The sequence below is a fragment of the Nasonia vitripennis genome, chromosome 1, assembly GCF_009193385.2.
Source record: "Nasonia vitripennis strain AsymCx chromosome 1, Nvit_psr_1.1, whole genome shotgun sequence".
NCBI lineage: Eukaryota > Metazoa > Arthropoda > Insecta > Hymenoptera > Pteromalidae > Nasonia > Nasonia vitripennis.
This window is the reverse complement of record NC_045757.1, coordinates 33,003,413-33,015,790: the sequence shown is the minus strand read 5'-3', so window position 1 is coordinate 33,015,790 and position 12,378 is coordinate 33,003,413. Positions and strand designations below refer to the sequence as shown.

The following is a 12,378-nucleotide window of genomic DNA, read 5'->3' as shown; positions in this document are numbered from 1 at the left end:
CATAGAAAAGATAATAACAGCTAGACCAGAAGTGCAGAAACTCACGAAGCGCGTGCGCTAAAGCCGCAATCAATATACCGCGAGGGAGAAAGAGAGAGGGAGATAGAGAGAGAGAAGACGGAATGAAACTTGATAGTGAACCCGCCGCTCTCTTCAGCTGTCCAGTCAGTATACTTCGTTTTTCGCGTGGACGTGCTCGGACGTCTGCTCGTTTTCTCTCCTGCTTTTAGCGCCGTGTATTTGTATTTTATTCAGGATCTGAGGTCTGATCGCTCGTTTCTTCCATAAGGCATCGCATTGGCAATAACTGCCGAGATAAAATAACCGAAAACATGGAATCTAGTGAACCAAAGAACTCGATGAACGAAAAGAGCTACATTCTGGATAACTCGAGGAAGCCCTTCGAGGACGTAAGTTTTTTTCTTCACTATTGTTGCCAAGCGACTATAATATGTGTGAATATCGAAAGGATTATGACGATTTCTCGTTTCGTCTTTCGTCAATAATATCTACAGCTGGAGTGTAATATCTTATTACCTGATGGAAAAATAGACAATTTGAATGATATCGGTTCAGGTATTGCGCAAGTTTGTATGCCAATGCTGTGACTATAATGAAAAAAAACTCCATATTTTTGTAAAGCTATTATAGTGATAAGTATAACTCTAGAGCAGACACAGTTGCGTAAATCAACTTGATGAAATAATGGGTTTTAGCAGTACGTGGGCTAAATTGTATGATCCTCGAATTTTTGAGAAATTTTATGTAACAAAAAACATAGTTCACGTGAACGGTGGATGATTGATAATTTGATTTTTTTTCGGGGGAAACTTCGAGAGGTCATTTTTCACGAGAGCATGCGTCAGAAAGTAGTCCCACGCTCGTGGGGGGCAAATCATAGCAAAAACGCTCTTCAGTTCAGATCAGACTTTCGCTTTCGATAATCGCGAGTACTTATATCTCTTATTCTATATCCGCTACACAGACATTCTAGTATCGAGACCGATTTGTCTATACGATTGAAATTTCAACCAATTTTGCAGACAATCGATATGAAGTTTCACGTGCGCTCTTCTGATGCATTGTTCAACAATGTTAATGATTGGCTGCGCCTGTAAAACGCTTAACGTGCGCAGATAATAAAATATAGACGCGCGAGACCACAGTAGAGTGCGCTGTTTATAGGTAGGCACGATAACTCGGCCCCTGATATGCAACAGGTGAATACGAACAATCGGTCGCCGCAAAAGTGCTTTAGTGTTAATCAATTGAAGGAGATTCGCGTGGATAATTATTTGATGTACTGGCGTAAAAGTTTGCTAGTCTATCATGAAAGTTGCAAATAATTTTGAAATCACTTGTAACGATCTATCGACAGGGAGGCAGCCTCGGTTCCGAAGATTCTTTCGACGACATGAGACGACTCGTTAGGGTAAGACAGTCGACACATTGCCGTATTCGCATCATTGCATGGTTTTCGATATGATCTGCAACATAATTAATTGGAATTAATGATACATATAGGAAGATTAATTGTGTACTCGAAATTTATGAGCTGCTCTGTATGGATTATAATGTTGCGATGATAGTAAATTTTTAATTAGTAGATTTTTATCGGGCGAATTGATTTGTTCAGTGTATTCAAAAACTATGCAGTAAGGCAGGACGAGCTGGAATTCCTTGCTGCAAAAAGAATTTGACATCAATTTTTAAAGATATTAAAACATGTTTTTAAATTTTTTTCGTGATTATTTTATCCGCAGTCACGTCAAAAAGATTATATGTTATCTGTGCTTAATTAATCATAGTTCAGTAAACCTTATACTTGATTAATACGACGAAGAATTTAATCAATAAACAGATTTGTTGCCAAGTTTTTTATAAGCATATGCATGACTCATACGTAGTATTTATTTGACAAGTAAAAAACTTTCGGATACGATATTGTGCATGATCATTATGAATAAAAAAATTTCAAAAAAAGCATAAAAAGTTGATAAAAAATAAACGCTGATTTTTCGTGTTTGGTGCTGTGCATGCGCTGCTAAATAGATAGCATACAACAGTAGTCGCAAGCAATTTCGCAAATCGTCGAAAATAAAAATATGCATCGCAGCTAACGACATAACTATATACCTCAATGCTTTTGATTGAAAGGTAAAGGCAAAAGTGTGAAAATAAAGGTTTGGCTCTTTTCGCATTATAGACATTATGCTTATCTATTGTAACCCTCCAATGAATTATTGTCACGCGCTTAAGTCGTGGTCCGCCGCGCCGAGCAAAAGCGCTTGGAAAACAACTTTTCCCCCTAATTCTCATCTCTCCCTTCTCGTATAAATCCATATATACACACATCCCTCTCGCTCTGAAGAAGTGGCCTTATTTCTGCCCGGCGACTATATTGACTAAAGTCTATATACACATTCTCCCTATCTAGGAAGACGAGCCGGAGAACTCGGGAAAATTCACAAGTTTGCCACTGGCCAGCTTCAACTTCATCAATTCTATCATTGGCAGCGGTGTCATCGGTAAGAACGTCGTTGCAAATGCGTCGTGACGTTCGATCGATTTTTCAATTATATCACGACGCTGATGCTTTCAGGTATACCCTATGCCCTTCATCAAGCTGGATTCGGCCTTGGAATCGCTCTGTTGGTCATCGTTGCGATACTCACGGATTATTCCTTGATCCTGATGGTCAGAAGTGGCCACCTCTGCGGGGAAATGAGCTACCAGGGTCTGATGCGCGCGAGTTTCGGTCGACCTGGATTCTACATCCTAACGGCTCTGCAATTTATCTATCCGTTCATCGGTACGTGTAGCCAAATCGCTTAAGTTGTCCGATTGCAGATTATTAGTAGGAAAGTTTTGGAATATATGAAAGGTGTTATAATATGTTCCAGCAATGGTATCGTACAACGTCGTCGTGGGCGATACTGTGACCAAAGTCCTCATCCGAGTGACAGGACTCGATCCTGACAGCTTCATCGTAAAACGCGAGGTGGTCATCTTCCTGGCGACGCTTCTCGTCGTCATTCCTCTATGCCTCTACAGAAACGTCGCAAAGTTGGCGAAGATCTCGTTTCTTTCGCTCGTCTGCGTTGGCTTCATCCTCCTCGCGATTTTCATCAGAATGGACTCCATGTCTTCGATTGTGTAAGCATACCTGACAAAGTAACAACAATAAACGAACATTGATGTGCAGCACTAAAGCTAACATTTGCTCAGGCCAAGTCACCCGGACAGCTGGAAATTCGGCAACATAGCAGGAATCGTACCAGCGGTTGGAATAATGGCCTTCGCCTTCATGTGTCATCACAACACGTTCCTCATCTACGGATCGATCGAACGGGCGACTCAAGAGAAATGGGATGTGGTGACGCATTGGTCTCTTTTCACTTCGTTCCTTATCGCTGCGGCTTTTGGTATCGCTGGTTATGCCACGTTCACCGGCTATGTCCAGGGTGACCTTATGGAGAACTACTGCTGGGACGACGATCTCATGAACTTTTCCAGGATCATGTTCAGTGGGACTATTCTGCTCACCTTCCCCATCGAGTGCTTCGTTACCCGTGAGGTAAACTCACACTATTATTAGAAGCAGGTTACCCTGTCATTGACCTGCAGTTTGTTAATCTTTTGATTCCATCGATTTTCCTCCTCCACACAGGTGATAATGACGGCGATACGAGGAACCGACGAGGTCGAGAACCACGACGCCTACATAGCGGGCTCGGACCGCAAGTACCTGATAATCACGATGGCGATAATCTCGGTGGCCTATCTTATCTCCATGTCGACCGACTGTCTCGGCATCGTCCTCGAGCTCAATGGTATCCTCGCCGCGGTACCTCTGGCTTACGTTTTACCTGCGCTCTGCTATCTCAAGCTCGAAGAGGGAAGTCTTCTCTCCCAGAAGAAACTCCCAGCCCTGGCACTTCTGGTAGCCGGTGTCTTCGCTGCAGTTTCAGGACTACTGCTTCTCATCTTCAACAACACGTCCGCTGCTTCCTGCGTTCACGGGCAAATCATGTCCTACTGTCAGAGCCCAAATTCGACTGATGTCACCTCGACTACTTTCAAACCGAGCAGCACAACGGCTTCTTCCATTCTGACCAGTCTTCTCACGAGTCCAGCCTCTGCGACGACTGTTACTACTACTGCTGCAACCACCGCAGCCACTTCTACCCTTGCCTCCACCACCACCAGCACCACCACAACGACGCTTCCGAGATAAACACTCGTAAAGCAAATTTTTTTAACTTAATTCTTTACTTTCACTTCGACGCTATACTGCTATTTCTTTCTGACTTGTAACGGCTGAAGCATAGTATTATATATATATTTACATATATATACTGAGTAACGCTCTTCGGACTGAGTATGATTATTATTGAAAATCAAACGGAACAATCAAAACGTTTGACATTGATTTACACAAGGAAAACTTTATGACGTATACAGCATAATATAAAACATATACACAGAATTCAATACATAGTAATATATTATATATGATTATCGTTTGTGATGGACAATATTTTTCGTGTGTCAAAATAAGATTTTTATATTCTTGAGTGCGCGAAAAAGTAATAAATATATATATATATATATATATATATATATATATATATATATATATATATATATATATATATATATATATATATATATATATATATACATATACACACACAAATATATATAATGCCGAACATGGATAACCCTTATTGCTTGAGGCAAAATTGTTAGAAGAACTTTATAGTCGCATGTCCAATTTTTTACTTGTCTATTATATAGTGATCGTGATAAGCTGATAATTCGTTCCGTCTTCACCCGCATTTATATACCTTTTTTTAAAATATTCTCATTTTCGATGATTTTGATAGTTTAAAGAATTTCCACGCTATGTTATTGATGATTGCGCTCAAATTTTTTAAATCACGAAGAAACTTTAAGCAATGAAAGCAAAAAATCTGATGGCAGTGTTTAATAAATATTAGAAACACTTTACGATAAACAATTATGAGCAGTTATCGCTATATCGTTGAAGTTTATTAGAAAGTAACGAGATGTAAGAGTATATACATAGAATTCTTATATGTTTTATTGCTTTTTTAAAAATGTACTTATTACGTATTCAACTGAGATTCGAGTTGACCAAACAGAAAATATTTTTCTGCATAAACGAATCCAGTTCACAAAAATATAATGCAAAAAAAGGATAAAAGAATGCTAATATAATAATAATAATAATAATAATAAAATAACAAGTGCATAATGGCATGCGTCTTCGAGTTTCAAGGAGGTTTTATGCAAACTACAAGTGACCACATTAAGAAAGTATTTAGAAAACTAAAATTTCCGATTTGGAGGACATTTTTAAAAGTATAAGTATATTATATAGAAAACTCGATATTTAGATACCAAATTCAATATGTTTCTAAATGTTACATATAGATTCCCATATAAAAATTATTCTTCAAAAATTCGAAACCACACATAGACGCAAAATTGATTGTTAACGGAAAATAAATTGAATTTAAAAACCTGCAGCATTGAGCAGAATAGTCGTAGTTGGCCTACAAGTAACTAAACTTTCAAGAACAACTTTTTACTCATTTCGACCTAATTAGGTATAACAATGTGTTTAGTTCATCTGCAAGAAAGCCTTTCAAGAAAGTTTTACGAAAACAATCAAATGTCTGTATAAGTGATGATATATTGACTTAAGAATTAAAGCGCGGGAATAACGTTCCTCACAATGCAAATACGAGCTGATGTTATTTATTATTGTAGAGCCAAAAATGAAAATTATTAAAACGTTTATCTGTATGCATATGGATATAATTGTATTCGTACATCTTTAATTGCAGTTTTGTACACTAAAAATTCATACTTATTTATATAGCATAAAATAGTAAAGATTTTTTAAATGATTATATATATAAGACTAGTTTAAACTGCTTTTTAGCAATATTTTACATTAGGTTTATTTGCGTCCTATTCGTGAATTTTGTACATCAACATACTATTCTCATCTGTGATTTTATTTAATTTAATGCATTTATGTTTGGTGCATGCATGTGCATACACCAAATGTGAATGCCTATTATTATTTACTGTATGAAAAATATATATACACGTATATATATTTCGAATAACGTATTTTACGAAATACGCTCTATTATACAATAATGATGAACATACAGGATACATAAATATATTGCAGCTATATTTCTGAATGTATGTACAGATAATATATATATATATATATATATATATATATATATATATAAAGATTTATTTATTTTTAACGATTAGTAAGTTAAATCAAAATTAGTCCGGCTGTAGAATAAATCTCTGATGGATAATAACAATCGAGTAATACATGGCGACAAAGTTGAATAGAAAAAGCCTACTACCACACGTGTATGTATGTAACACTGTCTTATAATATGATAATGAAATAAACTAAAAAATGGGCAAAACCATTTTTACTCTGTGATAGTTGATCTGGATTTTAAGCAAAATGACGATACATAATTCAAATATGACTATAACGATACATGTTGACGGTGTAAATTTGTCTCAAAGAATACTATGTGAAAAAAAAACTGTAAATAAAAGAAAATGCAGCCGCTTAATTCATCACTTTTTGTCTACACTCTAAACAAACCAGTTCGAATCTTACCTCCGCTCTCATCCGCCGATGGCGCTGCCGTCGCTCTCGTCCACAAATCCCCATCGCGTAGTCCCTCTACAACCAACTGCTCAGCGTCTCTCCTCTCCCCCCTCCAAAATTACCCGATGGCTGCACTGCACGTTTCCGAGAGACAGGAGGTGCGTAAGCGTGCGAGCGGCCGAGGAGGAGTCTATAGGAGCGTGCGTTCAAAACTCGTCTGCTGCCGAGTGAGGGGACACGATATTGCGGGGTGCCAATACTAGCTCCGAAACTACATCCTCGCGTCGTACGTCCATCAGTCACGTCACATTGTCGCTCGGACGAGGAAAACGTCGCAATGGCCAGTGTCGATCGGGTTCCTGGACTCCTGGGAAGTTTGGCGGAGCTCGTTGGCGCGCCTACGGATGCGTTGCGCCTTCTCATCTCCATTCTACTAGGTAGACTAACTCCTTTTTATCCTGTTTTTTTTTCTCTCTCTCTCTCTCTCTCACGTTTAATAGTTCACAGCATCGATGCACTACATACTCGGCGTCATACTTAGAAGAAGACGCGCGCGTTACGTTAACCTAGATACATAAACAAGAATAGAAAGTTCACCCTGCAGGAGACTTAGAAATTATAGAACGTTCAGTATAAGGCTTTTTTCCATTTTTTCTTTCGTAATCACCTGGCGCCTGAATGATATTTCCTTCGCTCGTATCTCCTTCCTTTCCGCCTTTCTTAAACGTGTCTACCTGTAGCATAACTCTATACTCACGCTATAACGCATTTCTTCGGTGAAATTCATAACTTCTAATTCGAATTATGGTGCTGTAGGCGTAGGCTCAGGAGGATTTTGTGCTCTTCGATTATGTAACTCGATACAAATGAATTAGCATTATGTAGGGTAAAATACTCTTGAATAATGATTATTTATATCCGTGAAAAATCCATAAATTAGAGTACAGGAGTTCTTTGCCATAAAGAAGTTAAACGAATATGCGCAGTATTATGGCTATTATTTTCCAACGCAGCTCGGCAAATATTGCACGTTATTATTACTTAAAAAAGTGAGAAAAAAAAAAACGATTGGCACTCGTACTTAAAAAGTAACTATACGATCTAATCTCGGCGTTACAATTATATATGCGCATCGAAAGGATCGCTGATAAAAACAGCGTATAGATATGAGATACGTGTTAGACTAGCAGTGTGACTCACGATAAGATAAAGCGGGGATTCGCAGATTCATATATAGGCTCGATCGCATCAGAATGAAATATACCTGAGCGTGTATTCTTACACGCGTAAACAAATCGGATGATCAATAACACGATTTGAGCTCTCGATGACAGAATGACACGACGAAACTCGCCGAGGCTAAAACGATATGCGCGCTGAATGATCATTTATGCAAAGCATCTTTTTGATGACACTGTCTCGCGAGCTCGATAGCGTTTAATGCGTCGATTGAGTGACCAACACTTTGTTTCATTTTTCAGGCTTCCCACTGGCGCTAATTCACAGGCGAACATTGTACGGAAAGAGTCCGACGAGTCAGCATTATTATTTCGCAGCATGTGGTCTCATTATCGGCTTTTGGAACTACGGTAAGAGAAATTCTACAAAATCGCACGAGCTACGTATGTATGCGATGTGCTCGTTGAATATTTTTCTTTTCTTTTTTTAACCGTTCTTTTCGAATTTTTGCATTGTAGGTGTGGATATTATGCATTCGATGGCGGCATTAACCGTCACCTACTTGACCCTCAAAGCTCTTGGCGGCACGCTCGTTTCCGTCATTCTGACGTTTATATTTAACATGGGTTATTTGCTCATTGGTGGGTATACTTTTTGTTTTAAAAATGATTAACAGCGCATGATTAGTATAGGCCTGTGATAAAAATTTAATCATCCTCAGGTTATTACGCGACGGCGACTGGAGATTACGATATAAAATGGACCATGCCCCAGTGCGTCTTGACTTTGAGACTGATAGGTCTCGCCTATGACATACACGACGGTCAAAAGAAAGAGGTACGACTCGATACGGTTCGCGATGAATTGGACACTCGTAGAGGATGGTTTTGTATTAAAAATCACGTTTTCCAGGAAAAATTATCGGAGACGCAGAAGCTCACTGCTCTGCGGGAGCAGCCGTCTTTTCTCGAGATGGCAGGCTTCTGTTATTTCCCTGGATCGTTCTTGATTGGACCCCAATTTAGCATGAGAAGATACCTGGATTACGTGAATGGCAAGCTCGTAGAGACGGTGAGTAACTTGATTTGCGAACAATTTCAGCCATGTGTAATCTGATTGATTAATTCGTCAACGGTTCTTTAGGAATTGGATAGCAACGGCGACAGGAAACCACCCGCTTCTATTTGGCCTGGAGTACAGCGAGCGTTGGTAGGGTTCGTTTATGTGGCGTTGTATCAAATCGGCACGCAATATGTCTCGGATCAGTACCTTCTTGAACCGGAATTCGATCAGTTGGGATTCGTCAAACGGTGCTTCCTCCTGGGTCTCTGGGGAAGATGCAATCTTTACAAATACATTAGTTGCTGGCTCATCACCGAAGGAGTACGTATACGAGAATGACAAAACACAAATTAATTTATAAACTTCGTTGCATTTTTTTAACAAACGATACGCTTCTTTGCAGGTTTGCATCATTTTTGGTCTGACGTACAATGGAAAAGACAAGGACGGCCGCGACAAATGGGACGGTTGCGCTAACGTCAGTCTTTTGACTTTCGAAAATGCCACGGAATTCAACCATTACATTATGTCGTTCAACATCAACACAAACCACTGGTGCGCGGAATACATTTACAAGAGATTGAAATTCCTTGGCTCAAAGCTCTACAGTCAACTGGCCACCTTGGCATTCCTCGCCGTGTGGCATGGATTGCACAGCGGATACTATCTTTGCTTCTTCCAAGAATTTATTATCATGTACTTCGAGAAAGACGTAAGTGCATTTAAAAAGTATTCGAATTCGTTCAACGCAAATTTTCTATAGATGACTCATGTTTTTTCTTATTCTGCAGATCAAGCCTGTACTGACTAAAAACCAAAAGCTTCAAGGGCTCGTGAATGGAAACTTTTTGTCCAGGACGTTATTGTGGTCAGTCCTCAAAGTTTACACGTTCGTTTTCATGGGATACAGTCTCATACCGTTTGTTCTGCTATCATACTCGCGCTACATGAAGGTTTACAAGAGCTTCTACTTTATGGGCCACGTGATCTTTCTCTCGTATCCACTGATTGCGCCTTTCATAAAGAAACAGTTAAAACCGCGAAGAGACTAATCGGATACGGAACGAAATTTCCGTGCATAACGCTACTTTCTGTACAAATTAGCTTCTGCAATTCTGTCCTATATTATTCGATCCACAACAGTACTTCCATAAGACTGGAGTTTTAATTACTCGTCTCTTCTTTCTAACCGTGCAATACTGAATCGATTCGTACAAATAGTTTAAAATGATTTTTATTCATAGACAATTTTTGTCTAAAGATTTTTAACAAAATTTGTCGTATGCAAATTTTGTAAATACATGTATAAATGATAATCTATATACTTCCTTTTTTTGTTTATTTTTTTTAATAGAAGTAGAGATTTATGGTGTGGTTTGTTAAGAAGCGTATTTATTAACGTGTATGGATTGTGATTTAACTCCGACAGCTTCTTCCACGTGTTTCGATGTAACTTTTTGATTCCTCATAAACTTTCCGCGAAATCAAATTTGAAAAGAAAAAACTCCAAATAATATTCAAGGTAATGGAACAACGCTACGTACTTATTGTTGGTTTCTCGTTATCACAAAATTTTCCATCGCACATTTATACAAAATTTAAAAGTCGAGGATAAAACTACTTTTATTGCACAAAAGATCGAGAAACCGAGTGTACGTAGCGATTCCAAAAACTTAATATGAAACTTGAAGTCGAAACGTCTCATAAGCTGGATATTATGAGACAGATAAGAGTCATGTTAATGCGAGAATCCTATAACTATTTTCCTGCAGCATACTTTGCGTCGTGACGTAACGTGTATCGAATCTTCGTAAAATGAACTAAAATGTGTATGTGCGTTGACGAGCATCAAATAACCGAGCAAGGTATGCACAAAAGATTGTCCTGTCTAGAACTTTTGCGTGCGTGCATGTTTGTAATTTATTTGGGTGAAACGTAGTGAATCTTACATATAAGTATAGTCAAACGAAGAAATATTCATTCGATTTCCATTTCGCGAGCATGATGTAATCTACAATTTCACACGAGCTTCTGTGTACGTGAATAACTATTCAATATACGCATATATTTTTTGAAAAATTTTTCAAGCGAACCACGAGTACGTATTCTTTTGCACAATTTTAAGTCGTGTCCACTATGCAAGCGAGTGCAGACAAGTCCAAAAATCAAGCTTGACACGAGCACTCGTTAACGATGTGCAAAGAGTTATCTCGCATAACTCTTGATATAGTTTTATAAAAATGAATATTGAGGAGACAAAAGAAAATATATACGTATAAAGACCAACAGTCTGTATACTATTGCTGTTAAAATATACAAAAAGGCTGTGGCACGCGTTGTTATCTATTATATACTATATATAAACCGAGAGTTGTGTATACTCGATGAAACAATTTGTATCCACAAAAGCGTGAACAATAATGACCAATCGTGAGATATTTAATTCAGAACAAAAATATTTTATACCTATACTAAGATTTATTTTCGGAAAGCAAAAAAGTTTCTTCCATAAACTGATCATTTTTTCCGAATATCTATATACTCTTGTATGTTTTTATAACCAATGTATATGTCGACAATCAAATGTGTACATCATCGAAATTGAACGTACAAATAACTTCCTCGTACACACAAGTTTCACCAGAAAAATGTAATTGGAATTGATAATACATAGACCAAAAGTTATACACAACCAACCTGCCGTTTTCTCAATAACAACAAAGCGCACCTGTCAAACCATATATTATATTCTCGCGAGAGATGATCATTCACTCACGCGCGCGAGCGCGCAATTGAAATGTAACGCGTCAGAGCCGAGTGAGGAGGAAAGCTGCGCGAGCTGCATAACAACTAAAAATAATTCGTAAACTTTCGCCTTCCGCACCGATTGCGGTCTGCATCCAGAGTCGATCACGTTCCTCATTTTGTGTATGTCGCAGAGGAGCCAACCTGACGCAAGCAATACCTCCCTGCGGTCGTTCGCCAAACACACACATATATATATATATATATACACATACCTGCTGTATACGTGCGGAAACAAAGTGGGCATACGTACGCGGCTGTGCGGCGAAGCACAAGGCGCGTTTGCCCGCCTTTCCCAATCTCGCCTTTGTATAAATCTCCTGTCGCTTTCACTCTCGCGCCTCTACTACTCCTCTGTACGTATATGTATACGTATAGCCTGGCAGTAGTCGTGTGTATGCATGTGTATAGCGTAGGATTAGCCATCAGCCGTGCGGCGGCGCTACACTTCCACCTTTTGTTCGTCCGCGCTGCAGATAAGTCTGCAGCGCTTCCTCGTGCGCGCCGAGGATGAAACCCGTAATTAACGAGCCAGAACGCAAGCGCCGCGCGGAAGTGAGCCACTTTTGTCTAATATGAATAATGAACAGAGCTGTAGGTATACCGCATGGCGTCTCACTGATGATACGCTCTGCGCCGGGAATTTT

At 38.9% G+C, this 12,378-nt stretch overlaps 2 protein-coding genes and 1 long non-coding RNA gene across 4 annotated transcripts; 2 read left to right on the top strand and 1 right to left on the bottom strand.

Annotated features, from left to right (window-relative positions):
- Positions 1-136: 136 nt before the first annotated feature.
- Positions 137-4,463, top strand: LOC100121048 (putative sodium-coupled neutral amino acid transporter 11). 2 transcript variants are annotated; one of them, XM_008217000.4, is made up of 7 exons: positions 137-410; positions 1,379-1,432; positions 2,438-2,528; positions 2,603-2,812; positions 2,904-3,156; positions 3,229-3,577; positions 3,671-4,463. In XM_008217000.4, exons 1-7 carry the CDS (start codon positions 333-335, stop codon positions 4,235-4,237), a joined length of 1,602 nt encoding a protein of 533 aa, XP_008215222.1. In that variant the 5' UTR covers positions 137-332; the 3' UTR covers positions 4,238-4,463. The 2 variants fall into 2 exon arrangements, with proteins under 2 accessions (XP_008215222.1, XP_001604633.1); XM_001604583.6 differs by lacking the exon at positions 1,379-1,432.
- A 2,334-nt stretch (positions 4,464-6,797) lies between these two features.
- Positions 6,798-11,622, top strand: LOC100121021 (lysophospholipid acyltransferase 5). Its single transcript, XM_001604556.6, has 8 exons — positions 6,798-7,122; positions 8,167-8,274; positions 8,383-8,505; positions 8,586-8,701; positions 8,777-8,935; positions 9,008-9,247; positions 9,330-9,638; positions 9,718-11,622. Exons 1-8 carry the CDS (start codon positions 7,023-7,025, stop codon positions 9,976-9,978), a joined length of 1,416 nt encoding a protein of 471 aa, XP_001604606.2. The 5' UTR covers positions 6,798-7,022; the 3' UTR covers positions 9,979-11,622.
- Positions 7,036-8,159, bottom strand: LOC116418381. The gene is made up of 2 exons (XR_004228396.2): positions 7,353-8,159; positions 7,036-7,251 (listed from the first exon to the last, which is right to left on the bottom strand). It is a non-coding gene; the product is annotated as an uncharacterized LOC116418381 (long non-coding RNA).
- Positions 11,623-12,378: the final 756 nt, after the last annotated feature.